Below are 27671 nucleotides of genomic sequence, written 5' to 3'. Positions count from 1 at the left end.
ATGCAATAGTTTGCCATCTTATATAAGGGACTTGAGCATCCTTTGAGTTTGGTATAGGGGTGGGGCTCCTGGAACCAATCCCCTGCAGTTACCGAGGGACAACTCTATTATGAGTGTGAAAATAACAAGCTTCATGTTGTGTTTGAATCTCAAACAACAGAATCATTCTTTCTAAAAACAGCTGCTTAAAAGAAGAGCAAACTGGACAGTTTTCTTCCCACTCTCAATAAAGGAAGGAAGCAAAGGGAAAAAAATTCAGTGATATTTATAACAAGTAAATAACAACAGATATTTATTGGAGGAATTATAGCTATCTTCTGCAAAAACAGTTTTATGACTCCAGTTTTATAACATCAGAGGTGACTATAGACAGTCTAGTTTCTAAACACAACCTAACAATATGAGCATACTATTTTATTTATATTGAATGGGAAAACATTAAAAAGCAAGTCTGTCTCTCAGGATACAGAGCTGAAATGAAATATTGTCTTATGGGATTCATATTCAATGGAATTACTCAGCTATTTAAAGCTCTTTTTGGTTTCAATTTTCTTCTCAGTTCCTAATAAGACCTAACATAGTACACACCATCAATGAAAAATATCTCTAAGTCTAGGGAGACACTTTCCTCTCTATGCATGATTCTTTGTCTTTCATATTTCCCTTTAATCAAGGCTACATAAGATTTTAATTTCACACTTTTTCTCACAACTAAAAAGAGACGTGTATATTTCTAGTCCACATCAAAGCAATTCTCAATAACCAGGGTATCTGTGACTAAAGAATACTTGCCTCTTCATATTCCTCAGGAATATCCAGGGTACTAAAAACTAAAGTGAATAAATGTGAGTGCACAGGAAGCTGGCAGATGACAAGAACACGGATGGGCAATACACAGTAGTTTAGTGATGTACATTTCAAAAGAGCTGGGGTTTTGATGGAATAGAGAAGAAATGGCCGTACAAAGAGGTAAACGGGTTGGGGGAGAAAAAACTAGCAATTGAGGGACTGCAGAGGAAGCACTGCTGTTAGGGATCAACCAGGCTTCCATTAGAACAGGAAGTTGGAAAAAACACATTCAAGGAGACAGATCCTGAATTCCAGAGTGTATCATGAAAGGGCTTGAAAGGAACTGCAAAATTAAACTCTGGCTGAAGCAGGCAGCTGGTAGTCTTGAAAAACTTCTGGAGGAAGGTGGATGGTCAGTTCAAATTATATTGCAAAATATTTATATGAAAAGGTACAGAGACCATCTGTCAACATTTACTCCTGCAGCTTAAGACAGGCATCAATCTCTCAGACTAGAAGCTAGTGAAGGCCTCCTCCAGGGTCCGCTATCTTAGCTTGCCTGGGCAAGAAAAGTGAACGTATTCTGATCTCTGGCCAGTCTCCTAGAAGGTATTTACTCTTGAAGATCACAGTCTTTTAAGATGAAAAAGAAAGCCTATTTGAAGAAAAAATTTCAGATGCTATGACACAGTGGTAGGAAAATGTTTTGGTCAGAGAACACTTGCTCAGCAATATAGGAAGCATCAACAACTCTGCTTAGCAATAATAAATGCTTAAAAAATACCACCTGACAGGCACACAGGAAGCTGTTTGCCTATTTTCTTAAAGCAGTTTTAGCAGGGCCAGGAGACATTAGTCCTGGGAGTTTCCACATAGGTAATCAGCAGGTGAGGATGGCTGCCATGACAAAAGGCATGAATATTAATTACAAATCCCTTGTAGAATTTTAAAAGGACACATGACAAGGGAAAAATGATGGAAGTGCCCTTACTGCTGCAGTTCTGTTTAGCCACTGCCACATGTGGGTGACCCTACTCTCATGTCCACCCAGACTCTTGGGGAAGTGCCTACCCAAGGGTAACCAATGTTACAAGAGTCCTACCCCCTGAATGCAGCAGATCTGTTCCAGAGCCTCCAAATCTTGCTTTGAATAACTATGCAAAGAGGGACTATTACATCACAAAATAATATGTAAGCCATTATCCTATCAAAATAGGACGAAACCAAACAATCCCTTTTCACCCAAATATACCCTTCACACCTTCCAATTCTTTCTAAGAAGTAACAGCAAGGAAGAAATATATAATCCTTAAAACTAAATTACAAGGTGCAGAGACAGGCCATAAATCTAACTCAGAGAAGACTGACAGCATCTTCCTTATGAAACCATGATCAAATAACTGTCCAGATATAATCAACCACCTTTCACAGAAGTGGCTACTCAGGGGGATCCCAACTGGTCTCCCCCTCGCATAGAACCATCATGATGGACAGAGGCACTTTGGTATAATAAAGAAAGCATGGACTTGAAAGTCAGATCTGAGTTCACATTCTGGCTCCAACCACTTACTAGCCAGTCACCTAACCTCACTGAGACTCAATTTTCTTGTACCAATGTTATGAGAATTGGATGGGATATCAAATCCTCAGTAATCCCTGAAACAATAAATCACTACGTGCATAAGACAAATGGTGTTAGGTTTGGGCATTCACTGTATACAAAGAAAGAGGAATGGCTGCGTTAAGAATGGGGAGATTCTAAGGGTTCCCAGACGGATTCTGAGCTGTCTTAAAAGTTTAAAATATTGGTTGTAAACAAATTAAGGCCTTCTCAGAGGGCTAGACAAAAAGAAAGGCTTGTCACACATTTACATGCATTATCTCATTTAATCCTCACAACAACCCTGTGAGGTAGGTCGTTATTCCCATTTTACAGATAAATCTGTGGCTCAGAGCATTTGAGGGACTTGTCCAAAACTGACAAGCTAGGGCACAGCAGATTTGGAATTAGAACTCATATGTCTCTGACCCAAAAGTCTGCACTTTCAGCTACGAAACTCCATGTAACACATGAAGGCAGAGTCTTCTCCTTGTTTGAATTATGCTGTGTCTCTTTAAAGGCTTTGAAACTGCAATTGTTCCAATTTCATAAGATGGCATTTTTTCTGTAGACATATATTGAAAAGGTGGAGCCTAGGTGGTTCTTTATTATCTGCGGATCCTTCTAAAACTGTGGGAGAGGAGAATGTAGTAAAGCTTTGCTGTTTTCTTTTAACCTAACAGTGATTAAGAAAGTGGATTATATATTCTGTTGACAACTGTAAAGTCAATTTATCTCAAAACTGCAAAAGCCAACAACTGGTATTTATGATGTAATACACAGGAAACAGGCTCTAAAAGGAAGTGACGTGCTCAGGGTTCCCCTGCTACTAAGTGTCAGTATTAGGGTGCAATCCCAGGACTTTAGAGTCTATGTTCTATGCGCCTTTCATAACCCTGTTGAGTGAAAATGAACATGTACTCGTTGTATTTAAAAAATACAAAAGTAGTACATTCTCACTGTAGAAAAATATGAACGTAGTACATTCTCACTGTAGAAAATCTAAAAAGCATAGAAAAGTACAGAGAAAAAAATAGAAATTACCTATAATCCTATTACCCAGAGATAATCACTGTTAACATTTTGGTTTGGTATTATTTCATTCCCATTTCTTTCCTTTGCATAAATGTTTTTTAAAAATTTGGATCGTATTTCATTGTTTTTCTCTTTATCTTCCATTTCATCTAAATCATTTCCCCCATGGCATTAAATATTCTTTAAAAATGTTTACAATGGGTGCCAAACCATCATATGGCTAGACCATCATTCACTTAAACCCTGTACGGTTGAAAATCTAGTTTTCTTCCTCCAGTTATATATGATGCTGGCATGAATAGCCCTTCTGTTAATCTTTGTCTACTTCTGATTACTTTCCCTGTATGAATTCTTAGAGAATTAAGGTTGATGATACTGAAAAATTGCTTTTCCAGAAAGTAGCAATTAGGTCCACTTCCAACAATATATGTCATTTATGACGTTTCTTTCTCCTCATTATGTTTTCTCTGGTGTTGAATAAGCTGTGAGCTATAACGATAGGCTTTCCCACACTCACTACATTTATAGGGTTTCTCCTTTGTGTGGGTTCTTAAATGTAGAATAACTTGAGAAGTCTGCCTGAAGGTTTTTCCACACTCGTTGCATTTATAGGGTTTCTCTCCAGTGTGCACTCTCTGATGATCAATAAGATTTCGATTAGAAGTAAAAGCTTTCCCACACTCATTACATTTGTAAGGTTTCTCTCTACGATGAAGTCGCTGATGTTCATTAAGGGTCTTCTTTAAGATGAAAGCTTTCCCACACTCATCACATTCATAAGGCTTCTCCCCAGTGTGAATTCTCTGATGGTCCATAATCTTTGTATTAGAAACACATGTTTTCCCACACTCCTTACATTTGTAAACTTTTTTTCCTTTGTGCATTCTCTGATGTTGAGTAAGATTTGAACTACGGCTAAAGGCTTTCCCGCACTCGATACAAGTGTAGGGCTTCTCGCCAGTGTGAACTCTGTGATGTGAAATCAGACCAGAACTCCGACTAAAGGCTTTCCCACACTCCTTACATTCATAAGTTTTCTCCCCACTGTGGATTCCCTGGTGCCGAATGAGGTGTGACTTACCACTGAAAGATTTCCCACATTCGCTGCACGTGTAGGGCTTCAGTCCAGTGTGGATTCTCCGATGAACAACCAGGTTGGAGCTATGACTGAAGGCTTTTCCACACTCCTTACACTTATAGGGTTTCTCTCCTGTGTGGATTCGTTCATGTACTGTGAGGTTTGCACTCTGACTAAAGGCTTTCCCACACTCAGTACACACATACTGTCTCTTTTCAGCCTGACTTCTCTCATTTATTGTAGGGTCATCTTTTTCAGATTCTTGGTCACTCACTTCTGTGAATGTTTTATTATCCTTAACTGTCTTCTGTTTGAAGTTTCTCGTCTTTCTCCTCATTTTCTCTTGCTTGAAGCATCCCAGTGGCCCCTTGAGTCTTCCCTTTCCCTTCAGAGGAGCTTTCTAAACATTGACTTCCTTGGCAACACCTCTGCAGAGTTCTCTTGAAAGTATGAGATTCAGATTTTTCGGGAATGATATTTTTGAATCAATACTTCCTCAATCCCCGTTTCACCATCTGACAGAAGAAAGAAAAGTTGCACATGTCACCTGCTCTCTATACTAGAGGAAGGAGAATTATCCAAGGATAACAAGATGTGGCAGAACACAAGGTCCCTCATGGAAAAGTAAGTGTTCAAAGGCAGGGGGACCTGATCAAAAAGATGAGAAAAATGAGGATAGACATAGAAGCCAATGGAAAGGCTTATGGAAAGCCAGGGGCTGACAGGAGCCCAACATGTCCAGCATCAGCATGAACGATGAGTAGTATAAAACCCATCCTGGTTTCTTCCTGTCTCATGCTCTACTCCCAGAATTGGAGCCATCTAACTCCTAATCTGATCCCTAGAAAAAATGCACTGAAAGATCCTTCATTCAGTAGCTTAAGTGACTAATCTTCAGATCAGTTTGGCATTTAGTTCATGCTGACCTATTCCCCTAGTACCAGTGATATAGTGGCTGGAACAAAATAGGTGCTCAAAAATTATTTTATAGAATAATAACTCGGATTTTGTCTTAAGGTATGACTAAAATTTCATCTTTTGCTTTGGTCGAGGTACTACATCCCTATTCTTAAACTTTGTTGTGATAGGGATAACACAATTCTTCCAATATTGGAGCGTAGTCATATCATAGCCTACTCTGTAGCGGCTGGTCTGTAGCTGGATCCAGCCGTATGTGCTAGTTCAGTCTGTCTGCTTTTCACCAAGCAGTCTACTGGGTGAACCTGAGAGGCTGAACTGGGAAACAGGGTTAATTAAAGCATGGCAGGGGAAACTCTAATAGGACCTTGCATGGTACAGTGGTAAAGTATCTAAAGATGGCAATAGGGTGAGAGCAGTGGGCAGCACAACCAAGAGGGGCCAATACATGAAACCAATGTCAGGGATGAGCAGGAGTTTCCCAACTGGTTTGATGTAAAGCTCTGAACATATAGATATCCCTAGCAGACCTCAATCTAGAGGGGGTTGAGTCATAAAAGAAAACTGAAAGATGACTCCATGATACTAACACATGACTAATTTTCCTTTTACTATGTTCCTTTTCAGACTTGTCCATATTCATAATTATATAGTTGTAAATATACAGTAGATATAATTTTGCATCCTACTTCTTTTACTTAATTTTTATAAGTATTTTTCCATATTGCTATTAACTCTTCATACGATCATTTTCTGACTGCATAATTCACCACCAATTAAACTCCTTACAGTTTACCTACAATTTTGCTAGTGTCAGACATTTCTGTTGTTCCCTGAGGTTTAACCACTATTAATAACGCTATCATGATCACTCTATACATATAAAGTTTTCTTCTCATTGAAATATATTCCTAGGATAAAAGTTCCACAAGTGAGTGATTGGGTCAGAAGGAATGACGTTGTTTTGTAGTACTACCTACTGCTTTTCAAAAAGTTTGACCCGTTTTCATTATCCCATAGCATTCTGATAAACTGAGTCAAGATCTCTGAAGGAAGGACATATTCAATGGTGAGTGCTCAAGGCCAGCAAGAAGAGAACTGTGGAGGTTAGAGTTCACATCTCAGAAGGGTGAGTGCCACCCATATGATACACAGGCACATATACACAGACTCATGCCCAAGATATGGAGGGCAGGCAGAGAAAATGGTGGGGGAGGAGGGGTTCTTGGCAGGAGCCTGAGCACACTCACATCCAGCTGCTGTTACCCTCCTAATCAAACAGGAGTTAGCAGGTGGAGGAAACTCAGTGAGAAGCCAGGGGAACTGCAGAGCAGAGTGGGACAGTAAGTGAAGCCGCCTCCAGAGTTCTGAGAAAGTTGATGGTTCTTTCTCAGTTTCTTTTCCATTTTTAATCTTCTCTGAAACTTTCTTTTCTTCATACATTTCTTCAACTAGTAATTATTGAACACTCTACCCTGTACATATCTCTGTCCTGGGTCTCACGCAGGGAAATTTTCAAAAAGCATTGTTGCAGAAAAGTGAAACCACTTTTCTGGTATGAATGAATGGATGGATGACTAGGTGGATAAGTTTATGGACTTGCTGTTATGAAAGCCTCCCATTTTGCTGGCAAATTGTCCTCTGCTAACTTATGTTATTGTTTAATTCTTCTTCTTTCTACAGTATTACTTATGAAAACTCAGGAAATGACTTTAGAGGAACAAATTCCCATAATTACTAGAACAAAGTATGTTAGAGATTCAGAATGAGACAGTGCTCTGAAGCCAGCCCCCGGATGTCTCATTTCTAGGCATGGCTGATCCAATGCTCCCCAGTTAGCTAGTGCAGTAACTATTATATCCTTAAAGGCTGTTATGGAAAGATCAGTCTTGCAGCCTTCCAAAAAGAGGTGTTCAGGAAAAACATTAATAACCAGGTATTTACATGACTCCATCTTCCACAAGCAATAAATACCATTATTGAATGCAAAAAAAAAAAAAAAAGTTCTGTTACACACTGTGTCCCTCCAAAATTCATATGTTGAACCCCAAGCCCCCAATGTGACTATATTTGGAGATGTGAGTTCTAAGCGGGTAATTAAGGCTAAATGAGGTTATAAGGGTGGGCCCTGACCCAGTAGGATTAATGTGTCCACATAGGAAGACATACCAGAGAGTTAGCTTTCAACTTGCACTCCTGCCCCCTTCCCACCACATACACAAACCGAGGAAAGCCATGTGAGCACACAGCAAGAAGGTGGCTATCTACAAGCCAGGAATAGAGTCCTCACCAGAAACTGAATCAGCCAGTCATCATGATCTTGGACTTCTAGTCTCCATAACTGTGAGAAAATAAATGTCTGTTGTTTAAGCCACCCAATCTGTGGAATTTTGTTATGGAGGCCCAAGGAGACTAATATAAACGTGAAATATCATACCTACTTTTAAGGAACTTATAATGGAGTGATGACAATACACTAAGAAAGTAAATTACAAATTTACAAAGTACCCAATCAGAGGATGAAGGGCTAGGAGAGGGAGTGAGTACTGGGGCTTGAGACGCTTGTGGAAAGGTGCTTTAAAAAGGTAGAACTTTGGCTGAACCTGAGGATAAGCAAGAACTGTTTTCTCAAAAGGATGTTAGCACAGGGTTGATGTACTCAGAAATAAGTGGGAGGCTACACTATCACATAGCTTTATGAAGGCAGGGATTTTTGTCCATATTGTTCATTATTGTATTCCTAGCAAAGTTCCAGGCACATACCAAGCACTCAAAAAAAAATTTTTTTGTTGTTTCATGAACAAATGAGGAAATGAAACAATCGAATTGCGTGAAGTGATACCAGCCAGAACACTGAAATCACGGGGCAAAAAATATGGATATAATCTGCTGGTCAACAGGAAACAAGTTCTAAATGGAAGAGTGAAATCTACCCTTAATTTCCTCTCTGTTTTCTATATTCTTTTTTTTTTTTTTTTTTTTGGCTGCGCCATGGCACAGCTTGCAGGATCCTAGTTCCCTGATCAGGGATCTTACCTGTGCCCTCTGCAGTGGAAGCTCGGAGCCCTAACCACTGGATCACGAAGGAATTCCCTCTATTTTCCATATTCTTTTTTCTACCTTGCTATTCTCTTTTCTTGTTACTTTCCTTCTCATTCTCACTTGTCAAGAACAAAGTTTTTCAAGCATTACCATTCATTTCCCCTAGTCCCAGACTTCCCTCCACCCCCAGCACATTCATGTTTCTCTGGGCTTCATGAATTGGAAAACAGGAAAGAGGCAGCTGGGGTATCCCATGAGGAGTAAACTGAGGAAAATAAAAAGAAAGAATCCAAGAGCTGTCACCTAGGAGTAAGGTGATCATATACCCTGGTTTTCCCAGAATAGTCCTGGTTTATACCTGCTATTCCAGCATCATTATTCTTTATTTTTTTATTAAAAAATTTTTTCCAGCATCATTATTAATAGTGCCCCCCTTAATTCACAAAAGCATCCCAGTTTGGATAATAAATTTTGTATCACCCTACCCAAAAGTGAAATTAGGAAAAGAATGCTTTCGGAAGATTAGCCCAGATGGATTAGAGTTGAAAAAAAGAATGGAGGAAGGGAAATGAGTTGGGAGAAAAGTTTAGGAATGCAGTATGGGTGACCATTAGAGGGCCTGCGACTTTCTAGGTGCTGAATAAATGTTTGCTGAATGAATAAACAAATGTATGAGATAGTGAGACCCTAGTCCAGAATAACAACAGGATAGAAAACAAGTCCAGCTATTTCCAGGAAAGCATATGCTGATATCAGACTGGATATAGAGGATGACTAAAGGAAAGAATTCTAGGCCATCAGATCCAGGTCTAAATATTGAGAATGGTACTATCACTAAGAAAGATGGGGATGTGGGAAAACACTTTAGACAAGAGGAGGAAGAATATGTCAGGAATACTAATTTGAGAATAAGACACAGGGGACAGATGAAGTCACGAAAATGTATAAGCTTGCTGAAATAGAGATTTTGGTTAAAGAGCAGGCAGAGAGAAAGAGAAATGCACAAGGATGTGCTGTAAGGATGCTCAGGGTGGTTCTGGGGGACCTGAGGAGGAAGCAAGACTTATCAGGAGAGCAGGGAGGGATAGTTTGAAGAGAGTTTGATCCAAGGAAACCTAACTATTTGCCCTCTGCCCAAATGGATGGGAAATTCCCTCAGAAATTCTGGAAGAATTCCCAGGCAGTAGGGAGGTGGGGTCTTAGCTAAAGAAGTAGGAGGAGGGATAGATGAGGCTATAAGGATAGCAAGTCACTAGGAGTATCCAGGCAACTGGGCACAAAATTACAATCTCAGACAATCAGTAAATGGAAGAGGACCAATGAGGCCCCACAGGTCTCTGACCCACAAATCCCTGAGACTGATGGATGAGTGTCCTGATCTCAGGAGCACCATTCATTTCAGGCCGTGAGGAACCCAAAAAGGGCAAAGTTCTATTCTGAGAGAGAGAGACAGAGGTTTTACCTAGAGGCGTTGTATTCCTTTAATTCACCAGCATCACCAGCCTTTCAGGTTCCTCTGGGCAGTGGTCACATGGTCTTTGGTTACTGTTTAGCTGCAGTGGAGTGATGAATAAGAGGCAATACCTGAAAATAAATTCCAGAGAAACAGATGAGTAAAGTGTAAAAATTTAAAGGACAAAAAAAAAAGAACTATTAGAAATTATCTTGATCTCAGGGAAAGGCCTAGGCCTTAAGCATAAAACAAAAGTTGACACCATAACAGAAAAGCTGATAGATTTGACCATATAAAAATTTCTTCACTTAAAAAAAAACATTAAAAATCTGTAATATAAAATAGAGTTGCCTTATACCATAATTCCTTCTGTGTATGTCTGTGTCCCTCCTCACATGTATACTTTAAGCTCTAAGCCCCCAGAGAACAGGGCCCATGATATTCGTATGTGGATCCCACTCAGTGCCTGGCACATAGGGCTCAATAAATGTTTGATTTGAAACGTTAAGTAAGTTCAGGATTCTATCTAATTCTATCTGGGTGTAGGGATGGTGAGAAGTGCACCCTCCACACATGACCACCCTCATCCCTCCTCTCCACCTGTTTATCTCTTTGGTGCTTCATATTGTCGAAACACCATGACAATACTGACATTCTTGGCAGTTCTGTCTCAACAGGGCCATCCAAGGGCTTAAATTCCCTGAGAGACTGACCTAGTCTAACCGCTCAGAGATTCTCAGAATGTCAGAGTTGGAAGGAAACTCCTAGACCACCTCGTCTCATATTAAAATTTTGAGCTGGGGAAACTGGAACTTAGAGGAGAGCTGGGACTCAAGCCAAAGTCTCCTGACACCCAAAACTGAGTTCCACTACATCACCCTTCCTCACCAAAACTCTACTCCTCAGGGTCCAGAGGTCCTCCTCCCACTTCTCTGTTTCTCTCGAGAAATGCTCCCTTTCAGACCTGGTTCCCATACTCTAGCAGGCAGGATTCCCGTCCCCAGACTAATTTCACAATAAAGATCTCACCTGCCAAAGAGAAGGGAATGGCTCACTTTCACACCTGTGCACAGTAGCCTCACTCCAAAGGATCTGCCCAGGAAAAAGTTCCTGGTGGGGTCTTGGATCACTGTAAACACACAGAAACGACTTGAGTTCTCTGACAGCTCAACTGCAAGTGGACACTCAGGGCAATGTCCCATCCCTGGGTCACTTCCCTTCCTATTGAACTGAGAGCAATAAGGATAATCATTCCCATTTTAAAGATGAGGAAATGAAGCTCCCAGAGATGGAATGACTTGCTGAAGGTCGTATGGGTAGTAAGAGATAAGCCTTCTGCGTCGGAAGGAAATCCTCATTCCATCACACCACGGTCGCTCCTTTTCACCTGTTCTATTGATATCTAAGTCTCCACATTCTCCTCTAACTGAAAAATGCATTCCAAGTGAGAAGTTCTCTGCAATCCAGCTTTCCAACAAAAGTTTGCAGAAAAGGGATGAGGGAAACTCTGCTGAGTCAAATGTCTTTAAAGACAGGAAGAAATAAGGCTTTACAGGGATGCTAGGAGAATTTTTTTTATGATTACCCATCTCTCAGGATCACTAGGCCTCAAAATCGGTTTTGTGTTTCCCCCTTCAGATTCCCAGACCCCGCGTCTAACCCTTCAAGCTTGTTCCATTTCTTCCCTACCAGAATATAGTTCTGCCTTGTACACAACTGTAATCCCTGGATCTAATACACTGCAAGTTGGTGCTAAGTATTTTTTGAATGAATGAATGAGTAATCTTCGGCAAGGCTCTGTCCTCCTCTCTGGGTCTGCTTCCTCACTGAGAACACAGCAGGGATTGGATTAGTGATCTGAGCCATATACTTAGGTGTTGCGGAGCCCTTTGAGAGCCTGAGCGGGATGTGGACCGCTTTTACCAGGGAGGCCCCATGGCTAGCAACGAGGATGATACAGTTCTGTCACCGCTGTCAGCTGGTCCGAGTGAGCAGCTACGCGGAGCAGGAGACGAGACCCAAGACAAAGGGGCAGCGCAGAACAAGGGGAGCGGGGCCCACGACGACCCCTTGACCTGCCGCGCCCCCGTCTCCGCAGCGGGCAGCGGTGAAGGAGGCCTGGCCCACGGCCTATGTGCCCCACCCGCTCCCAGAACCGGCCCGAAGCCCCACACCAAGCTGCCACATACCCCGCACCGAAAGCGCCCGACCCACATCTTGGAACAATGCGGAGAAGGAACTACGTCACCGACTCCCCACTAACTCCCACCCTAACCCTCCGGTCCTTCTAGGCATCGGGAGGTTTCTGCATCTCTGTGCCCGCTTCGCGAGCCCGCAGGTCAGGGGACGCTCTGGCCCCGCCTCCCGCCCAGTTTTACCCTACCATTGGCTGAGAGGGCGAAAGGGCGTGGAGAGTTCAGCCAATAGGCGGAGAGACCCTGGACGGGGTGGAGCCTGGGGAAAGGACTTGGTTAGGGCGGGAAGAGGGACCAATCAACTGGGCGGCCAGACTACCTTCCTCGAACTGAAACTCTGAAGTCACACCCCCAGCTCTGGCTGCTGAGCGGAAAAGTCATCCTTTTCACACAACCTTCTCCTTTCAGCCTCAAAGTCAGGATCGGCTACCATTTATCGGCAGCATATAAAAATACGTGTCGAGTGCCTATTATGTCATTGTTCTAGGCTCTGCAGATACAGTAGTGAAGACAATGAACTTACTGCCCCATGAAGCTTACCTTCAAGTCAGGGAGACAATGGATAAATAAATACCTAGAATGTAGTAGTGCCTAAGGGGAGAGAGAGAGGGAGAGAGGAAGAGAGGGAGGTAGAGAGAGAGAGAAGGGGGTAGGTGGTGGTGGGGCTATTTTATAGATGACAGGGAAGGCAGAGACGGGAAGTGAGCAACTTAGGCATGTGGGTAGCTGGTGGAGTATTCCTGATAGATGGAACATCAGGAAGCAAAGGCCTTAAACCAGAAGGAAGGGGGCACACGTTTTGGTCCATGAGGGATTTGGATATGTCCCAAATAACACTGGAGGGTTTTGGGAATGAGAAGTGACATGATCTTACCTTTTTTTTTTTTTTTTCCTGCCACATGTTCAAAGGTTTATTAGCTATCAGATATGAATGGAGCCAAGAAACCTGTTTTTCTATAAATTCTAATTTCTTGCTTTCAGTCCTTAGTCATTTTGACATAAACCTCCATGACATAACGTTTTAAAAATTTGCTCTGGCTGCTCTGCTGAGAACAGTCTGAAGGTGGGCAAGAGTAGAAGTAGAGAGATTAAGAAGCTACTGCACTATTCCAGATGAGAAATGATGGTGGCTTGGACGAGCTTAGAGGTGATTTAGGTGATGAGAAATGGTCTACATATATTTTGAAGGCATGTCCAGCATGATTTGCTAATTAATTGGATGTTGATTAAGGATGACTCCATGGTTATTGATCTGAGCAACTAAAATAAGACTGTCTTTTGGAAATAGAGTAGACTGAAAGAGGAACAGGTTTAGGGAGAGGGGTCAATAGTTTTGTTATGGATGTGTTAAGTTAAAGATGCTAATTAGATATCCAAGAGTAAATGTCAAACAGGCAATTGGGATAGGAGTCAGGAGTTCAGTGAAGAAATCACAACTAGAGATGTAAATTTAGGTGTTGCTATATAGGGCAGGATGGGACAATCTAGGGAGTGACTGTAGGTAAAGAAGTCATCTGAGCAATGAGCTTTGAAGCTCATTAATCAATAGATGTGTATTGAATACTTAAAGCATACCAGAAGCATTCTTATCCATCAATTCTTATAGGTGGCACAACATTTTCCAAAGAAGATTGAGGCACAGAGATTCAGAGAAATAATAAGACTTGCACAAGTTCATACCCCCAGTTGATGCTGGAAGTAGAACTCAGGAGCACAACACTATTGCCACTACATCAGGAAACACTTAAGAAGAATATTCATGTACATTATGACCGTAATGATCACCTTGGTTTTGCTTTTCACCTATTCTTTTATTTGGGGGAGGAGTTATTAATTCTGATTAAAACTCTTAACTCCACCTCTGGTCCCAGGGGGTAACAATATTTCATTAATATTCCAGCTCCAGCTGGTCTCTAATTTTAGAGAGCATAATGAGGACACATGTTAAAAATACAAATTCCAGGCCACCCTATCCAACTTGTTGCCTTTATCCACAAGGATATTTATTTTTTCTGACAAAACCTATTCATTCAGTCCAGAATGATGTCACTGTTCAGAATCAGAGTATTTGTGGGGTTCATAATTGCCTAAATATTCGGCAGTTTCAATCTTTATCATGACATCTGTCAACCAAAGAAATTACAACTCATTTTTGGATAAATGAAATAAATATCCAGTTATTCAGGTCTTACTTTATTGGTCAAAATGGTGATAACACAATGCTTCCCTCTGGTAATTCACAGTCTCTTTGAGGATATGACTCTGGCTTTACGAAAAGATCATGGGGAGTTTCCTGGTGGCGCACTGGTTAAGAATCTGTCTGCCAATGCAGGGGACACAGGTTTGAGCCCTGGTCCAGGAAGATCCCACATGCTGCAGAGCAACTAAGCCCATGTGCCACAACTACTGAGCCTGCGCTCTAGAGCCCGTGTGCCACAATTACTAAGCGTGCATGCGACAACTGCTGAAGCCCGTGCACCTACAGCCCATGCTCTGCAACAAGAGAAGCCACCACAATGAGAAGCTTGCATACCGCAATGAAGAGTAGTCCCTGCTCGCTGCAACTAGAGGAAGCCTGTGCACAGCAACGAAGACCCAACACAGCCATAAATAAATAAATAATAAATTCACTTAAAAAAAGAAAGAAAGAAAAATCAGGGACTTCCCTGGTGGTCCAGCAGTTAAGAATCTGCCTTCCAATGCAGGTGACTATGGTTCAATCCCTGGTCAGGGAACCAAGATCACGCTTGCTGTGGGGCACCTAAGCCAGTGCACCGCAACTGCTGAGCTCGCAGGCCACAACTAGAGAGAAGCCCGTGCACCACAGCAGAGGATCCCACATGCCGCAAGGTAGATCCCACGTGTGGCAACCAAGACCTGATGCAGCCAAAAATAAAACAAATAAATGAATACATGTTTTTTAAAAAAGATCAAAGGATACTTCAAAAGTATAAAAGTGAATGGGACATTACTGCCATACACACACACACACACACACACACACACACACACACACACAGGGCTTCCATGGGCATTAAATAATTTAAGCCTCAGAGTAATTTTATGGCTTAATGCTGTCCTTAGTTTTATTTATTTTTACTTTTAGTTTTTTTGGCCACGCCATGCAGCTTGTGGAATCTTGGTTCCCTGACCAGGGATTGAACCTGGGCCCTCAGCAGTGAGAGTGTGGAGTCCTAACCACTGGACCGCCAGGGAATTCCAATTCTATCCTTATTTTTAGATAAGGAAACTAAAGCCTGGATATGTCAAATGATTTGCTTATGGTTGCACAGCTAGTAGTGGACAATTTGAAACTTGGACTGGGTTTTCTGACTGTAGATCCTGTGTTCTTTTGTCTACTGCCACACTGCCTCAAACTATAAATTGCATTTCTTCTAAAAGGTGTTGAGTTGTAACAAGCCATCCATAATCCCTTTTTACCTTTTTCAAACTTTATTTTGAAACTTTCAAACATGCATATACCCTCTAGGTAGATTCAACAACTGTTATTTTGCCATATTTGCTTTTTCTCTCTACACACACATACACATTTTATTTGTTGTTATTGTTAGCCATTTGAAAATATGTTGAAGAGATCATGAGCCTCCAATCCTAAACACTGCAGCATGCATCTCCTAAGAATAAGGACATTCTTTTACAGAAGCAAAATATAACTGTCAGATTTAAGAAATCTAAACAATTGTATATTATCATAAATGGGCCTACTATTAAATATTATATCCATTCCATATTTAGTGTCTCCATTGATCCCCAAATATCTGCTACAGCTTTTTAAAAAAATTCAAAATTCACTCACTGCATTTGGTGGTTGTGTTTCTGAAGAGTCTCTCTTAATCTAGAACAGTTGGCCAACTTTATTCATTTCACTGACTTTTCAAAGAGTCTAGGTCAATTGTCTTATATAGTGTCTCACATTGTACAAATTAAAAATCAGTGAATCTGACTTATTTTCTCATCATATCCCCCTATATTTCCTGTAAATTGGAAGGTAGGAAAAGAGGCCTGATTAGATTCAAGTTATATCTTTTCTTCATTGGTGGTGTTAGAACTTATGTATTACATACCATCCTTAATTTCTTTTTCTTTTTCTTCTTGTTTTGTATTTTGTGTACATTAAAATTTCTCCATAGTAAAAAGTAAAAACAAAACATTAAGGCTGGCAGAGGGGGGAATTAGGGGGAGGGATAGGTAAAAGGTAGGGAATCTCTTTTTCAGGTGATGAAAATGTTCTAAAACTGCCTGTGGGGATGGTTGCACATGCATGTGAATATACCGAAAATCATTGAACTGTACATTTCACAAGGATGAAGTATATGGTATGTGAATTATATTTCAATAAAAACGTTAAAAAAAAAAAGAGTCAGGAACTCACCTCAGAGAACCATTCGTGTGCCTGCCATAGTGCTGAAATGTCCAGGTTTCAACAGAGAGTAAAATACAGATTGAGGAGCCATTTGGAAGACAACCCAGGAGGCAACGGCCACAGTGTTCAACCTAGGGGGAAATGTGTTCACTTAAGAATAAGGCCAGGGCTTCCCTGGTGGCGCAGTGGTTGAGAGTCCGCCTGCCGATTCAGGGGACACGGGTTCATGACCCGGTCCGGGAAGATCCCACATGCCGCGGAGCGGCTGGGCCCGTGAGCCATGGCCGCTGAGCCTGCGCCTCCGGAGCCTGTGCTCTGCAACGGGAGAGGCCACAGTGGTGAGAAGCCCGTGTACCGCAAAAAAATTAAAAAAAAAAAAAAAAAGAATAAGGCCAATCCCCACATTAGCAGGTCAATCCAGACTTGCCTTTCCGTTAAACTGATACCATGGGCTACATTGTGTCCCCCGCAAATTTGTATGTTGAAGTCCTAAATCTCAGGACCTCACAATGTGATTATATTTAGGGATAGAGCCTTTAAAGTGGTAATAAAGGGTAAATGAGATCATTAGGGTACATCCTAATTCAATACCACTGTATAAGAAAAGGAAATTAGGACATAAACTAACAGAGGGAAGACCATGTAAAGGGAGAAGGAGAAGATGCCCATATACAAGCCTAGGAGAGAGGTTTCAGAAGAAATCAACTCCACTGACACCTTGATCTCAAACTTTCAGCTCCAAAACTGTGAGAAAATAAATTTCTGTTGGTTAAGCTACCCAGTCTGTGGAACTTCGTTATGGCAGCCCAAACAGACTAATACACCCAACTTCCTTGAGAAGCAACATAGTTCCTTGAGAAGCAACCAACTCATGATTCCCCCAAGAAGAGGAAAAGGGGTGTTCCAGAACCTGGAGATGCAGAGCAGCTGGCATGTCAGAAGATGGCTTTACCCTTGATATTAATTACGGGCCAAGACATTATAGCTTCTTGTTTGGGGGAGGGCAGGTAGAGCACAGCTTTAGCTCTGCCCCAATGAAAGATATTCCTGACTCTTATTCGAGCATATTGCTCTGGGCAAATCAGAGGCCCCCAACCAGATGTGCAACTTCCTTAGTTCTTGCAGATTTTTTGGGAATTGCCCAGCTGTTCCTGATTATACAGTTCAAATATCCCACATATCCACTCTCAATGGAAACCTCAGGGAACCCCTGAGAAGAGGTGAATTGTCTAGACTTCTTCTAATGGTTCTCTTTTGAAAGTCTTTTAAATAACTCACTATCTCGTTATTTCAGTGCTGCTCATTAGGACAGATGTTGACAATGGATAGCGTGGTAAGTGCACAGCTTAGCCTGGAGAATACAGTTGCCAGTGGCTTTAATTTTAGCACCATAACAGCTGTCATGACCACCTTCCTCATAAATGGCCCCTGTAGTAGGCTGCACATACCTCAAATCCTAAGGGCACCAGTAGTGTGGCTCCCCAGTGAGAGCTTGAGTGTCATCGATTTTTGCTCATTGTTGAGGCAGCCTGACTAGAGGTTTTGCTAGTGGCCTTTTTCTGAAATCAGGTCATGCTGACTTACCAGGGTCCCTACAGGTATGGTGTAATTGCATCATTCTGTTCCCTCCTTGCCTGGGGAGCAACACAGTCTCAGAGAGGGGATATATCATTTTTCAATCTCATCCAAATGGAAACTGAAGTATAATGTATACAACCTGGTGGATGAGCATGTACCTATGCACCCCGTGACCCTGAACATGCAGCCATTGTTACCACTCCTCATTTAATCTGAGAGGAATATATATTGTCCTGTGATTACTCTGTCCTTTCATCTAATTGTACTCAAATCTTGGGTGACTGTTGACCCTGTCCCTTTCCATCCACAATCCATATGGCACCAGCTTGGGAAACTTAATATCTTGTAAATGCATCATCCATACACAAGACATTGCAACTGGAAGGGACTTGGGGGAGAAGCCTGTTAGATATCATAAAATGCCAACTGTACATACATCTCTAGAAAAGTTTAAGTCATTGGACTGCGCCACCTAGGGTGGAAAAACATTATGTTTTCAGTCAGCTGCAAATTCCTAACCAAGAGTCACAGATCAGAAAAGGGGGTGGAACACCGAATATTTCTCTCAAACTGTGTTTTCACGCAGGGTATTCACAGGTCTTGAAAGGGAAAGCGCACTCATCCTACAGGGCATCCACCTGGGCAAAGTACAGGCCGTTGGTCCTGTGCATATATTAGTGGGAGGACTGTTGTGGTTCACTAAGGAATCAGTCTATAATGTCCTATCCTGGGTCAAATACCTGTACAACAAGGTATTGGAGCCAGCTGACATCATAACACCTTCCCATTATCCCCCTTGGGCAAGAGTTTTATAAGGCCCCATCAGGCTAGAACACATCCTAATGTTAGGGGGGATAGGGGGTTTGTTTTTAATTTTCTATAGAGCAAAAGCCACCTGTGGGTATTCACAATTTGTCCCTAACACCTAGAGTATCCTTTGTAACACTCCAAGAGGTCGACAACTTCACAGAAATGTCTTCCAGCATGGGACAGTACTTGTCAACTTGTCAGCACCCAAAATCTCTGGACCTTTCCTACTGGTCTTAGATGAATTACCAGGGTTTGAGATGCAGAATATAGCTGTGGAATATTTTCTTTGTGTTTAAGAGGTAAGAGGGTAAGTGTCCAGCTCCTAACACGTTTACCACCATATTTGGTCACCTGAACTATCTCCTGGGTATAAATTTTGTCTGTTTTTTTTTTTTTTAATTTTTTGGCTGTGCCGCGCGTCATACAGGATCTTAGTTCCTGGATCAGGGATCGAACCCGTGCCCCCTGCAATGGAAGCATGGAGTCCTAACGACTGGAGCACCAGGGAAGTTCCAAACTTTGATTTTTAAAAACAAATTGGGAGCTCTATCACACTGCTTACTGTAATTCTTTACTTGCATTGTGGACTCATGAATGGAGCAGAAGCCATGTGCTATAACTAAAAGCTTTTCTACACTTATTCCAGGAACAATATTTTTCAAAAATGTGTACAAAATAATAGAAGCTCTGGATGATTTCTTGCCCTCTAAAATCCAAAACAGATTATAACCCAGGTGGGTTTTGTTATGCCAAACAAGAAATAAACTATAACCAAGGCTTTCCCACACACGAATAAGTAGACTTCCTTGTAAGCATAAAGTCTCTGGTGGATGTTTCACACAACTGAATGTTTTCTCACACTTATCTCAGGAATAGTTTATTTTCTCAGTTTGGAGTTGCCGAGGTAAAATAAAGTCTGAGTTGTGACTGAAGGTTTTTCCACATTCAGTTCTTTTAAAACAAAGCTATTCGCAACAGGTAGAGCACATGGAAGGAGCCTCCACTGAGCAAAAAAGAAAAGAGGGCTCTGGGCGGAAGATTTGCAACCAGATTAGCAAAATGTCGAGCTGCTCTTTTACTTCTTTACTGCTGCACAGCATATTAGTAATATAAATTTATAACTCACCTTCTAGCTCCAAGTCTAAACAGACAATTTTAACAGCACGCAAATAGAATATAAAGCAATTCAAGGAAAACCCACTTTCCCTATCTTGGGGCAAATATTGTTGATTAGTGAAGAAAAAGACAAATGAAATATGAGGCTAATAAAAAGTCTCTGCAACTTGAGGCAGTGAAAGGACATAAGAAAAAAATATATTCAAGGGACCTCCCTGGTGGTCCAGTGCTTAAGACTTCGTCTTCTAATGCAGGGGGTGCGGGTTCAATCCCTGGTTGGGGAGCTAAGATCCCACATGCCTCTCAGCCAAAAAGCAAAAATCATAAAACTGAAGCAATATTGCAACAGATTCAATAAAGACTTTAAAAATGGTCCACATCAAAAAAAAAAAAACCTTAAAAAATCCCCACAAACTTGGCAATCATGAAAGGAAAACTGAAAGGAAACCAAAATGTAAAACATTACGGATGGGGCTTCCCTGGTGGCGCAGTAGTTGGGAGTCCGCCTGCCGGTGCAGGGGACACAGGTTCGAGCCCTGGTCTGGGAAGATCCCACATGCTGCTGAGCAACTAAGCCCATGCGCCACCACTACTGAGCCTGCACTCTAGAGCCCGCGAGCCACAACTACTGAAGCCTGCAGGCCTACAGCCCATGCTCCGCAACAAGAGAAGCCACTGCAGTGAAAGGCCTGTGCACTGCAGCAAGGAGTGGCCTCTGCTTGCCGCAACTAGAGAAAGCCCGCGCACAGCAAGGAAGACCCAGTGCAGCCTAAAAAATAAATAACTAAATAAAATCTATATAAAAAAAACTGTGGATGAAACACAGCCCCAACTACATATACAAAAGAGAATAAAAGAACTTTACAGGGCTTCCCTGGTGGCGCAGTGGTTGAGAGTCCACCTGCCGATGCAGGGGACACGGGTTTGTGCCCTGATCCAGGAAGATCCCACGTGCCACGGAGCAGCCAGGCCTGTGAGCCATGGCCACTGAGCCTGCGCGTCCAGAGCCTGTGCTCTGCAACGGGAGAGGCTACAACAGTGACAGGCCTGCGCACTGCCAAAAAAAAAAAAAAAAAAGAACTTTACAGAATACTAGGTGCAGCTTTATGCCACTCTCTGACAGTCCAGTAGAAAGGATGATTTCCAGATAGAGCTCACCAAAAGTTACAAAGAGGTAGAAACTTAAAGAGGGCAGTAATTGAAGAAATCAAAATGTTGCTAAAGATTTATGCTTCTTGGGGTGGGGCAGGACAAAAAAAAAAAAGACTTTTCCCTCTCAATTCCCTCATCCCCCAAAATGGATCAAGCCCAGTTATTTTTACTGTTCAAAGAATAATTCCCACATTATTCAAGCTCTTCCAGAGTAATTAAAGAAAAACAAATACACTTTGCAAGGCAGGCAAAACCTTATTAGTAAATTCAACTTGGTTCTGTACTTAAAACATTAACAAATGGATTCTATTCCAGGAATGCAAGGAAATTTCAATTATCTAGAAACTTGCTCCCCCTAAAATTACAAAAATAAAGGACATTATCCATGAAATTATAGATTTTTTTTAAAAAAATGGTAGAACTTAAAAACCATAACAAAAACTCAAAGTACAAAACAATAATAATAATTATAGGGTATAGTATGTGCCAAGCACTGTTTTAAGTGCCTTACACTTATGAACTAATTTAACCCTCACAGCCCTGAGGTAGCTCCACTTTATATATGGAAGAGCTAGACACAAGGAAACTAAATGACTTACTCAGGATCACACATGTAAGAAAGTAAGGAGTCAGGATTTGAACCTCGAGTACCAGGCACAAAAATCTATTCTCTTAACTACTGTATTATATTGCTGCTTCTAAAAATAGGAATAGGGACTTCCCTGGTGGTCCAGTGGTTTAGACTCCGAACTTCAGATGCAGGGGATGTGAGTTTGATCGTTGGTCAGGGAACTAAGATGCTGCATGCTGTGCAGAATGGCCAAAACAAACAAAGAAAAAAATAGGAAAAGAGGGAAACTTCCTAAACCCAATAGAATATTTATGAGAAACCAACAATGAAGTAACAATAGTGAAACTTCCAGGGGTACACGTAGAAGATATCAATGAGGGCTTTATATGAGATATCCTATGAAGAGATGTCACTTCTATCTTTAGAAGCTTCTAGTCTGGTGGGGATGGGGGGAGGGGAGATTGTGTCCAATTTAAGGATGATTCAATTACAGAGCTGAGTTTTCAAAAGGTATTTATTAAACAAATACCATATGAAAATTATTATCTATATACTAAAAGAAACAGATACTATACCCAACCTCAAAGAGCCTATAAGTTGGTATGAACACATATGCATTAAATACAGAATAATTTACAACACAATTTAACAACAGTTGTACACATAGCACCAGCTAAGTCAAAGCACTGAGGTCCAATGAATAGCAGTTTAAGATGAATGAAGACGTATTTGAAGAAGAAAGTCTTTCAGAGATGAGTTCGATCTGGCAGGTTCTGAGGGACACATATTAGCAAAAGAAAAGAAAAAAGATTTTCTAGACAGGGAACATAACTGATGAGGGACTATATTAGAAGTTCAAAAAGTAGAATAAGGAGGGCCACAGCCAAGAGAAAGAAAGAATGAATCAGTACCTTGGAGAATGACTTTATGTAAATGGTAAAACGGAGGAAGTGGAACACAATAAGGAAATACCTCTGTCCTTGAGAAGTACACGTTCTGATTTTGGGACACCTAAGTAAGAAATGAGATAGATTTTTAAACAGATGAAATAAAAGAAAGAAGGAAAGAAATCTACAAGCACATGAAATGTGTAGTCCTTAGTGGGGAAGGACCATACTGTTACTCCCACTCTCCCACCTTCCTGACCACCAGAGAACGTTTAAGGAATGATCCACTTTGATTAGTGGTTCCAAGAGGAGACCAGAGTGAGCATACTTCTTCTATAGAAACCTTAACTCAGAGTTCCTTGCTGTCTTAGAGAATCACGTCTTAAAAAACAGACCGAGCCAGACCTGACTGCTTTTCTCCAGTGTGAGTTCGCTGGTGGTGATTGAAAGTAGAACGCTGACTGAAGGCTTTCCCACATTCAATACATTCATAGGGTTTCTCTCCAGTGTGAACTCTCTGATGCACAATGAGCTGTGAGCTGTCACTAAAAGCCTTCTCACAATCTTTGCACTTATAGGGTTTCTCCCCAGTATGAGTTCTCTGATGTACCATAAGACTGGAGCTATAACTGAAGACCTTCCCACATTCATTACATTCATAAGGTTTCTCACCAGTGTGAATTCTCTGGTGTATAATAAGATGTGAGTTTTGATTGAAGGATTTTCCACACTCTTTGCATTTATAGGGCTTTTCACCCGTGTGAAGTCTCTGATGTCGAATGAGACATTTACTCAGACTGAATGCCTTACCACACTCATTACATTCAAAAGGTTTTTCTCCAGTATGAATTCGCTCATGGTCAACAAGTTGAGAGTTCTGATTGAAGGCTTTCCCACACTCACTGCATTTGAATGGTTTTTCCCCAGTGTGGAGGCTCTGATGTCGAATAAGACATTTACTTCGACTAAAGGCCTTGCCACATTCATTACACTCATAAGGCTTCTCCCCAGTGTGGATTCTCTGATGGTCAGTAAGATTTCTGTTGGAACAGAAAGCTTTCCCACACTCATTACACTTGTAAGGTTTCTCACCAGTGTGAAGTACCTGATGGTGGACAAGGCTTTTACTCCGAATGAAGGCCTCCCCACACTCATTGCATTCATAGGGTTTCTCCCCAGTATGGGTTCTCTGGTGGTCAATGAGTTGAGAACTCTGAGTGAAAGCTTTTGCACATTCGTTACATTTATATGATTTCTCCCCATTATGGAGTCTCTGGTGTTGAATGAGATGGGAGCTGTGGCGATAGGTCTTTCCACAATCACTGCATTCATACGGCTTTTCCCCTGTGTGGATTCTGAGATGGACTATGAGCTGAGAGGTCTGCCTGAAGGTCTTGCCACACTCATTGCACTCATAGGGTTTCTCTCCAGTGTGGATTCTCTGATGCCCAATGAGGTGAGAACTCCGATTAAAAGCTTTGCCACATTCATCACAGTGATAGAATTTCTGTCCCTTCAGAATTTCCTGATGTTCTGCAGGACTTGAGGACAGATCTGGATGTTCCTCAAGTTCCTTATATACATCACATTCATCTTTTGTGCATTTATTTTTAACCTCCTGTGTTATTTCCAAGAAATCACTCTTCAGTCTGCTCCCTTGTTTGCCTGAGGGTTGAACTTCTAGCTTCTCTAAAGCCTCTTCACAGGCATCTCCAGCTTCTGGTCCTCCTGGAATCACTCCATAGAGTACTCCTGAGGTCCTATCAGATGACTCCGTTTCTTCAGAAATTTCCTGCTTTGGAGGCAACTCTGAACTCTCCATCCTGTTCTCACCTACTGCCAAAAGAAAGAAGAAAACAACTGTTACTCACTCTTACCCTACTGAGGAAATGAACTATCAGGAGCCTATGTACCTAAAAAAAAATTCATATTATGGGTAAGGAATGAGGAGACACATTGAGAACAGGAGAGAAAATGAGAAAACAGCTCAAATTTCTCTTCATGGACAGAAAAACAATGAGGGGAAGCTGGTCAGTGGAGGAAGGCAGAAGAAGAGCTATCAGGACAGAGGGATGCTGAGCCAGCACAGCCAGGTGAACAGGCCAGTTGAAAGGCAAGAGACCAGACTGTAAAGCATGGTGTGATCTTCCAGAAGTCACTTAGATGCGATGTCTCCTTAGTAAAATGATGAACCCTAAGGTCCTTTCCAACCATGACATTGTATGGTTCCACACTTCTCAGCAAAGATGTTGGGGAGAGAAAGTGGTGGCAAATACCTCAAATCAAATATGAGAAACAATGTGGGCAAACCTGAGAGTAGAAGGGAAATTTATATTATGAGGGTATGATTAGGAAAAAGTGTATATAAAGGAGTGATTCTGGTGTAACAGGACAGTGACAAGATTTGGAGAACCCATGGGTAGAGAAATACTGGGGAAAAGTATTGAAGGGGAAAGCAAAGCTATAAAACTGGGCACCCCATAGTCCCTGGAGCACTGACTGGTAAGTACAATACTGCACTCCTATAAAAACTAGGAATGGGGCTTCCCTGGTGGCGCAGTGGTTAAGAATCCGCCTGACAATGCAGGGGACATGGGTTTGAGCCCTGGTCCGGGAAGATCCCACATGCCATGGAGCAGCTAAGTCCGTGCACCACAACTACTGAAGCCCACGTGCCACAACTACTGAAGCCCGTGCACCTAGATCCCGTGCTCCGTAACAAGTGAAGTCATCACAATGAGAAGCCCGTGCACCACAACAAAGAGTAGCCCCCACAAGCTGCAACTAGAGAAAGCCCACTCGCAGCAACTAAGACCCAACACAGACAAAAATAAATAAATAAATAAATAAATAAATAAATAAATAAATAAATAAATAAATAAATAAAACTAATGGGGGACTTCCCTGGCAGTCCAGTGCTTAAGACTTCGCCTTCCAATGCAGGGGGTGCGTGTTTGATCCCTGGTTGGGGAGCTAAGATCCCACATGCCTCTAGGACAAAAAACCAAATAATAAAACAAAAGCAATACTGTAATAAATTCAATAAAGACTTCAAAAATGGTCCACATCAAAAAAAACCCCCAAAAAACTAAGAATGGCATCAATAACTTGAAATATAAATCAAACATGTTTTTGGTATCTTGATAATCAGGAATCATAAGGAAAGTGAGCAGTTGAATATTTGCTTTTAAATTCTAGGATTTTTCAGTACAAAAACTGGGAGAAGGCAGAGCAATTATGGTTATAGCTTAACCTAAAAATGTTGGTTCCTTTCAATGACATCTACATCAGGGCTATAAACCTTCATGCTAATTGAGTGTGTTCAAGTGGTAGATGTCTGAATCTCTCACTTCTAAGCCCACCCTCCCCAGAGTAGGCTACTGTCCTAGACCGGTCAAGCCCAGAACCTGCCGTGACAACAGCTCCTTCCAGGAAGCAGCCCTGCCCCAGTCTTTCTGAAGGAGAAGCTGAGGCAACCATGCTTTGTGCCAAACAACCCAGCTCAGCCCATGATGGACAACAGGTGACTGGAACAGGGCCAAGCACTAGACCCAAGTGTGGCTTATCTGTAGATTAATCATCCGCCTCTGTGCAGCAAGGACCAAAGTTCTGCTCAAACAAAGATGTTATTTAATGGCTGAACCACCCTTGGAGCTCCTCTCTACATAAATTTTGAACTGAAGGTAGGACAAGATGAAGGAAATTACAAGTAGAAGCCCAAGCTGAAATGATGCATGGAGAGAAGGCAAGCCATCGGGAGCCAAAGCAAGCAGAATGTGTGAGGAAACAGAAAGTATGACTAAAAAGGAGCTCTGACAAAAGATTCAGAGTGAAGAGAATGGGTATCAGAGGGAGGAGAAAACAGATACACAGAGCACAGCTGTCTTACGACACTGGTGTAAAAATCCTTTCACTTTTGCTGCTGTGGCTCCCAGGCTCCCAAGTCCCTACAAAGCTTTGTTTCCCGAAGTCTGGTCTAGCTGGTCAGTTTGTTCTAGGTTTCCATTCCTTTAGTCTTATTGTAAGTAAGTTAGCTCACTGCTTACAACTGAGTGGCTTTCTATTCCTTCCAACTACAAACGCTAACTAAACCAGCCCAGTTCAATTAATAAGAAAGTAAAAAGAATGTTAATAATGGTTAAAGTGGATGATGATGTAGAGGGGTTCATTATACTATTCTCTCCACTTTGTCTCTTTATATTTTCATAATAAAAAGTTAAAAAAAGAAAAAGAATATAGCAAAGAATATGTAAAGAAGGCTGACTCTAAGTTACTGGGTAACAGAGTCATTACCCAATGAAGCCAGGCTGCAGCAATTTTCTGGCACGATGTTCCGGTACAGGGCTGCTTTCTGGCTGAGAGCTGGACCTTTCCACTTCTTCTGAGTATAGTCCACAGACAGGAACTCGAACTCTGCAGCCTCCTGGAATGACAAGCTTCTATTGCTCAGGGACATTCCCAGCCTGGAAAGTAGTCATTAGGGGCACCAAGAGGACAGGGTCGGGGAACCTGGTGGTAAAATGGGTGGGGGGGGGGGGGCGGAGGGAGGGAATCTGGGAAAGACAGATTAAAAGGGGGAATTCCCTGGTGGTCCAGTGGTTAAGACTCAGTGCTTTCACTGTCATGGGCCCGGGTTCAATCCCTGGTTGGGGAACTATTATAAGATCCCACAAGCTGTGGGGTGCAGCCAAAAAAAAAAAAAAGGACAAATCTAGGACAGGACCAGCTCCAGGGGAAGCCACAGGAGCAGACTCAGAATGGGCCAGAGGCCCGGAGATGAGCTCTAGCTATTCCTGGGCCACAGACTTGGAACTCAGGAAGCTCACCTGGGGCCTGACCATCCGGAGCACAGTTGCCGCTGCTTGGTCTCCTACGTTCCCCACTTGGGGAAGGGCAGGCACCGGGGAAGCATGCTGAGCTGAGGGAGGAAAGAAAGCTCTGAGTGGGACCAGCCCTGCTCTTGGCTCCAATGAGGTCTGGATCCCAGCAAGTGGATTCAGGAGAACCCAGGTGGCTCCACACACACGGACCCTCATCCCTGTTCCATAAAGGCATTATCCTTT

At 42.0% G+C, this 27671-nt stretch overlaps 1 protein-coding gene across 6 annotated transcripts in view; it reads right to left on the bottom strand.

Annotated features, from left to right (window-relative positions):
- Positions 1-283: 283 nt before the first annotated feature.
- The window catches only part of ZNF660 (zinc finger protein 660), a 47126-nt gene continuing 19738 nt past the window's right edge, over positions 284-27671 (bottom strand). Inside the window, exons 1-4 of one of the 6 annotated variants that reach the window (XM_033402089.2) lie at positions 12105-12149; positions 10945-11044; positions 9925-10046; positions 284-5017 (exon numbers count right to left, since the gene is read on the bottom strand). In XM_033402089.2, coding sequence (XP_033257980.1) covers positions 3859-4839 — 981 coding nt within the window. In that variant the 5' untranslated portion in view covers positions 4840-5017; positions 9925-10046; positions 10945-11044; positions 12105-12149 and the 3' untranslated portion in view covers positions 284-3858. The other 5 variants (XM_049693643.1, XM_033402090.2, XM_033402086.2 and 2 more) reach the window with 5 other exon arrangements.

This window comes from Orcinus orca, chromosome 10 (assembly GCF_937001465.1).
Source record: "Orcinus orca chromosome 10, mOrcOrc1.1, whole genome shotgun sequence".
NCBI classification, from domain to species: domain Eukaryota; kingdom Metazoa; phylum Chordata; class Mammalia; order Artiodactyla; family Delphinidae; genus Orcinus; species Orcinus orca.
Note: the sequence above shows the minus strand (reverse complement) of the source record. Positions and strands in the feature narration are given on the sequence as shown.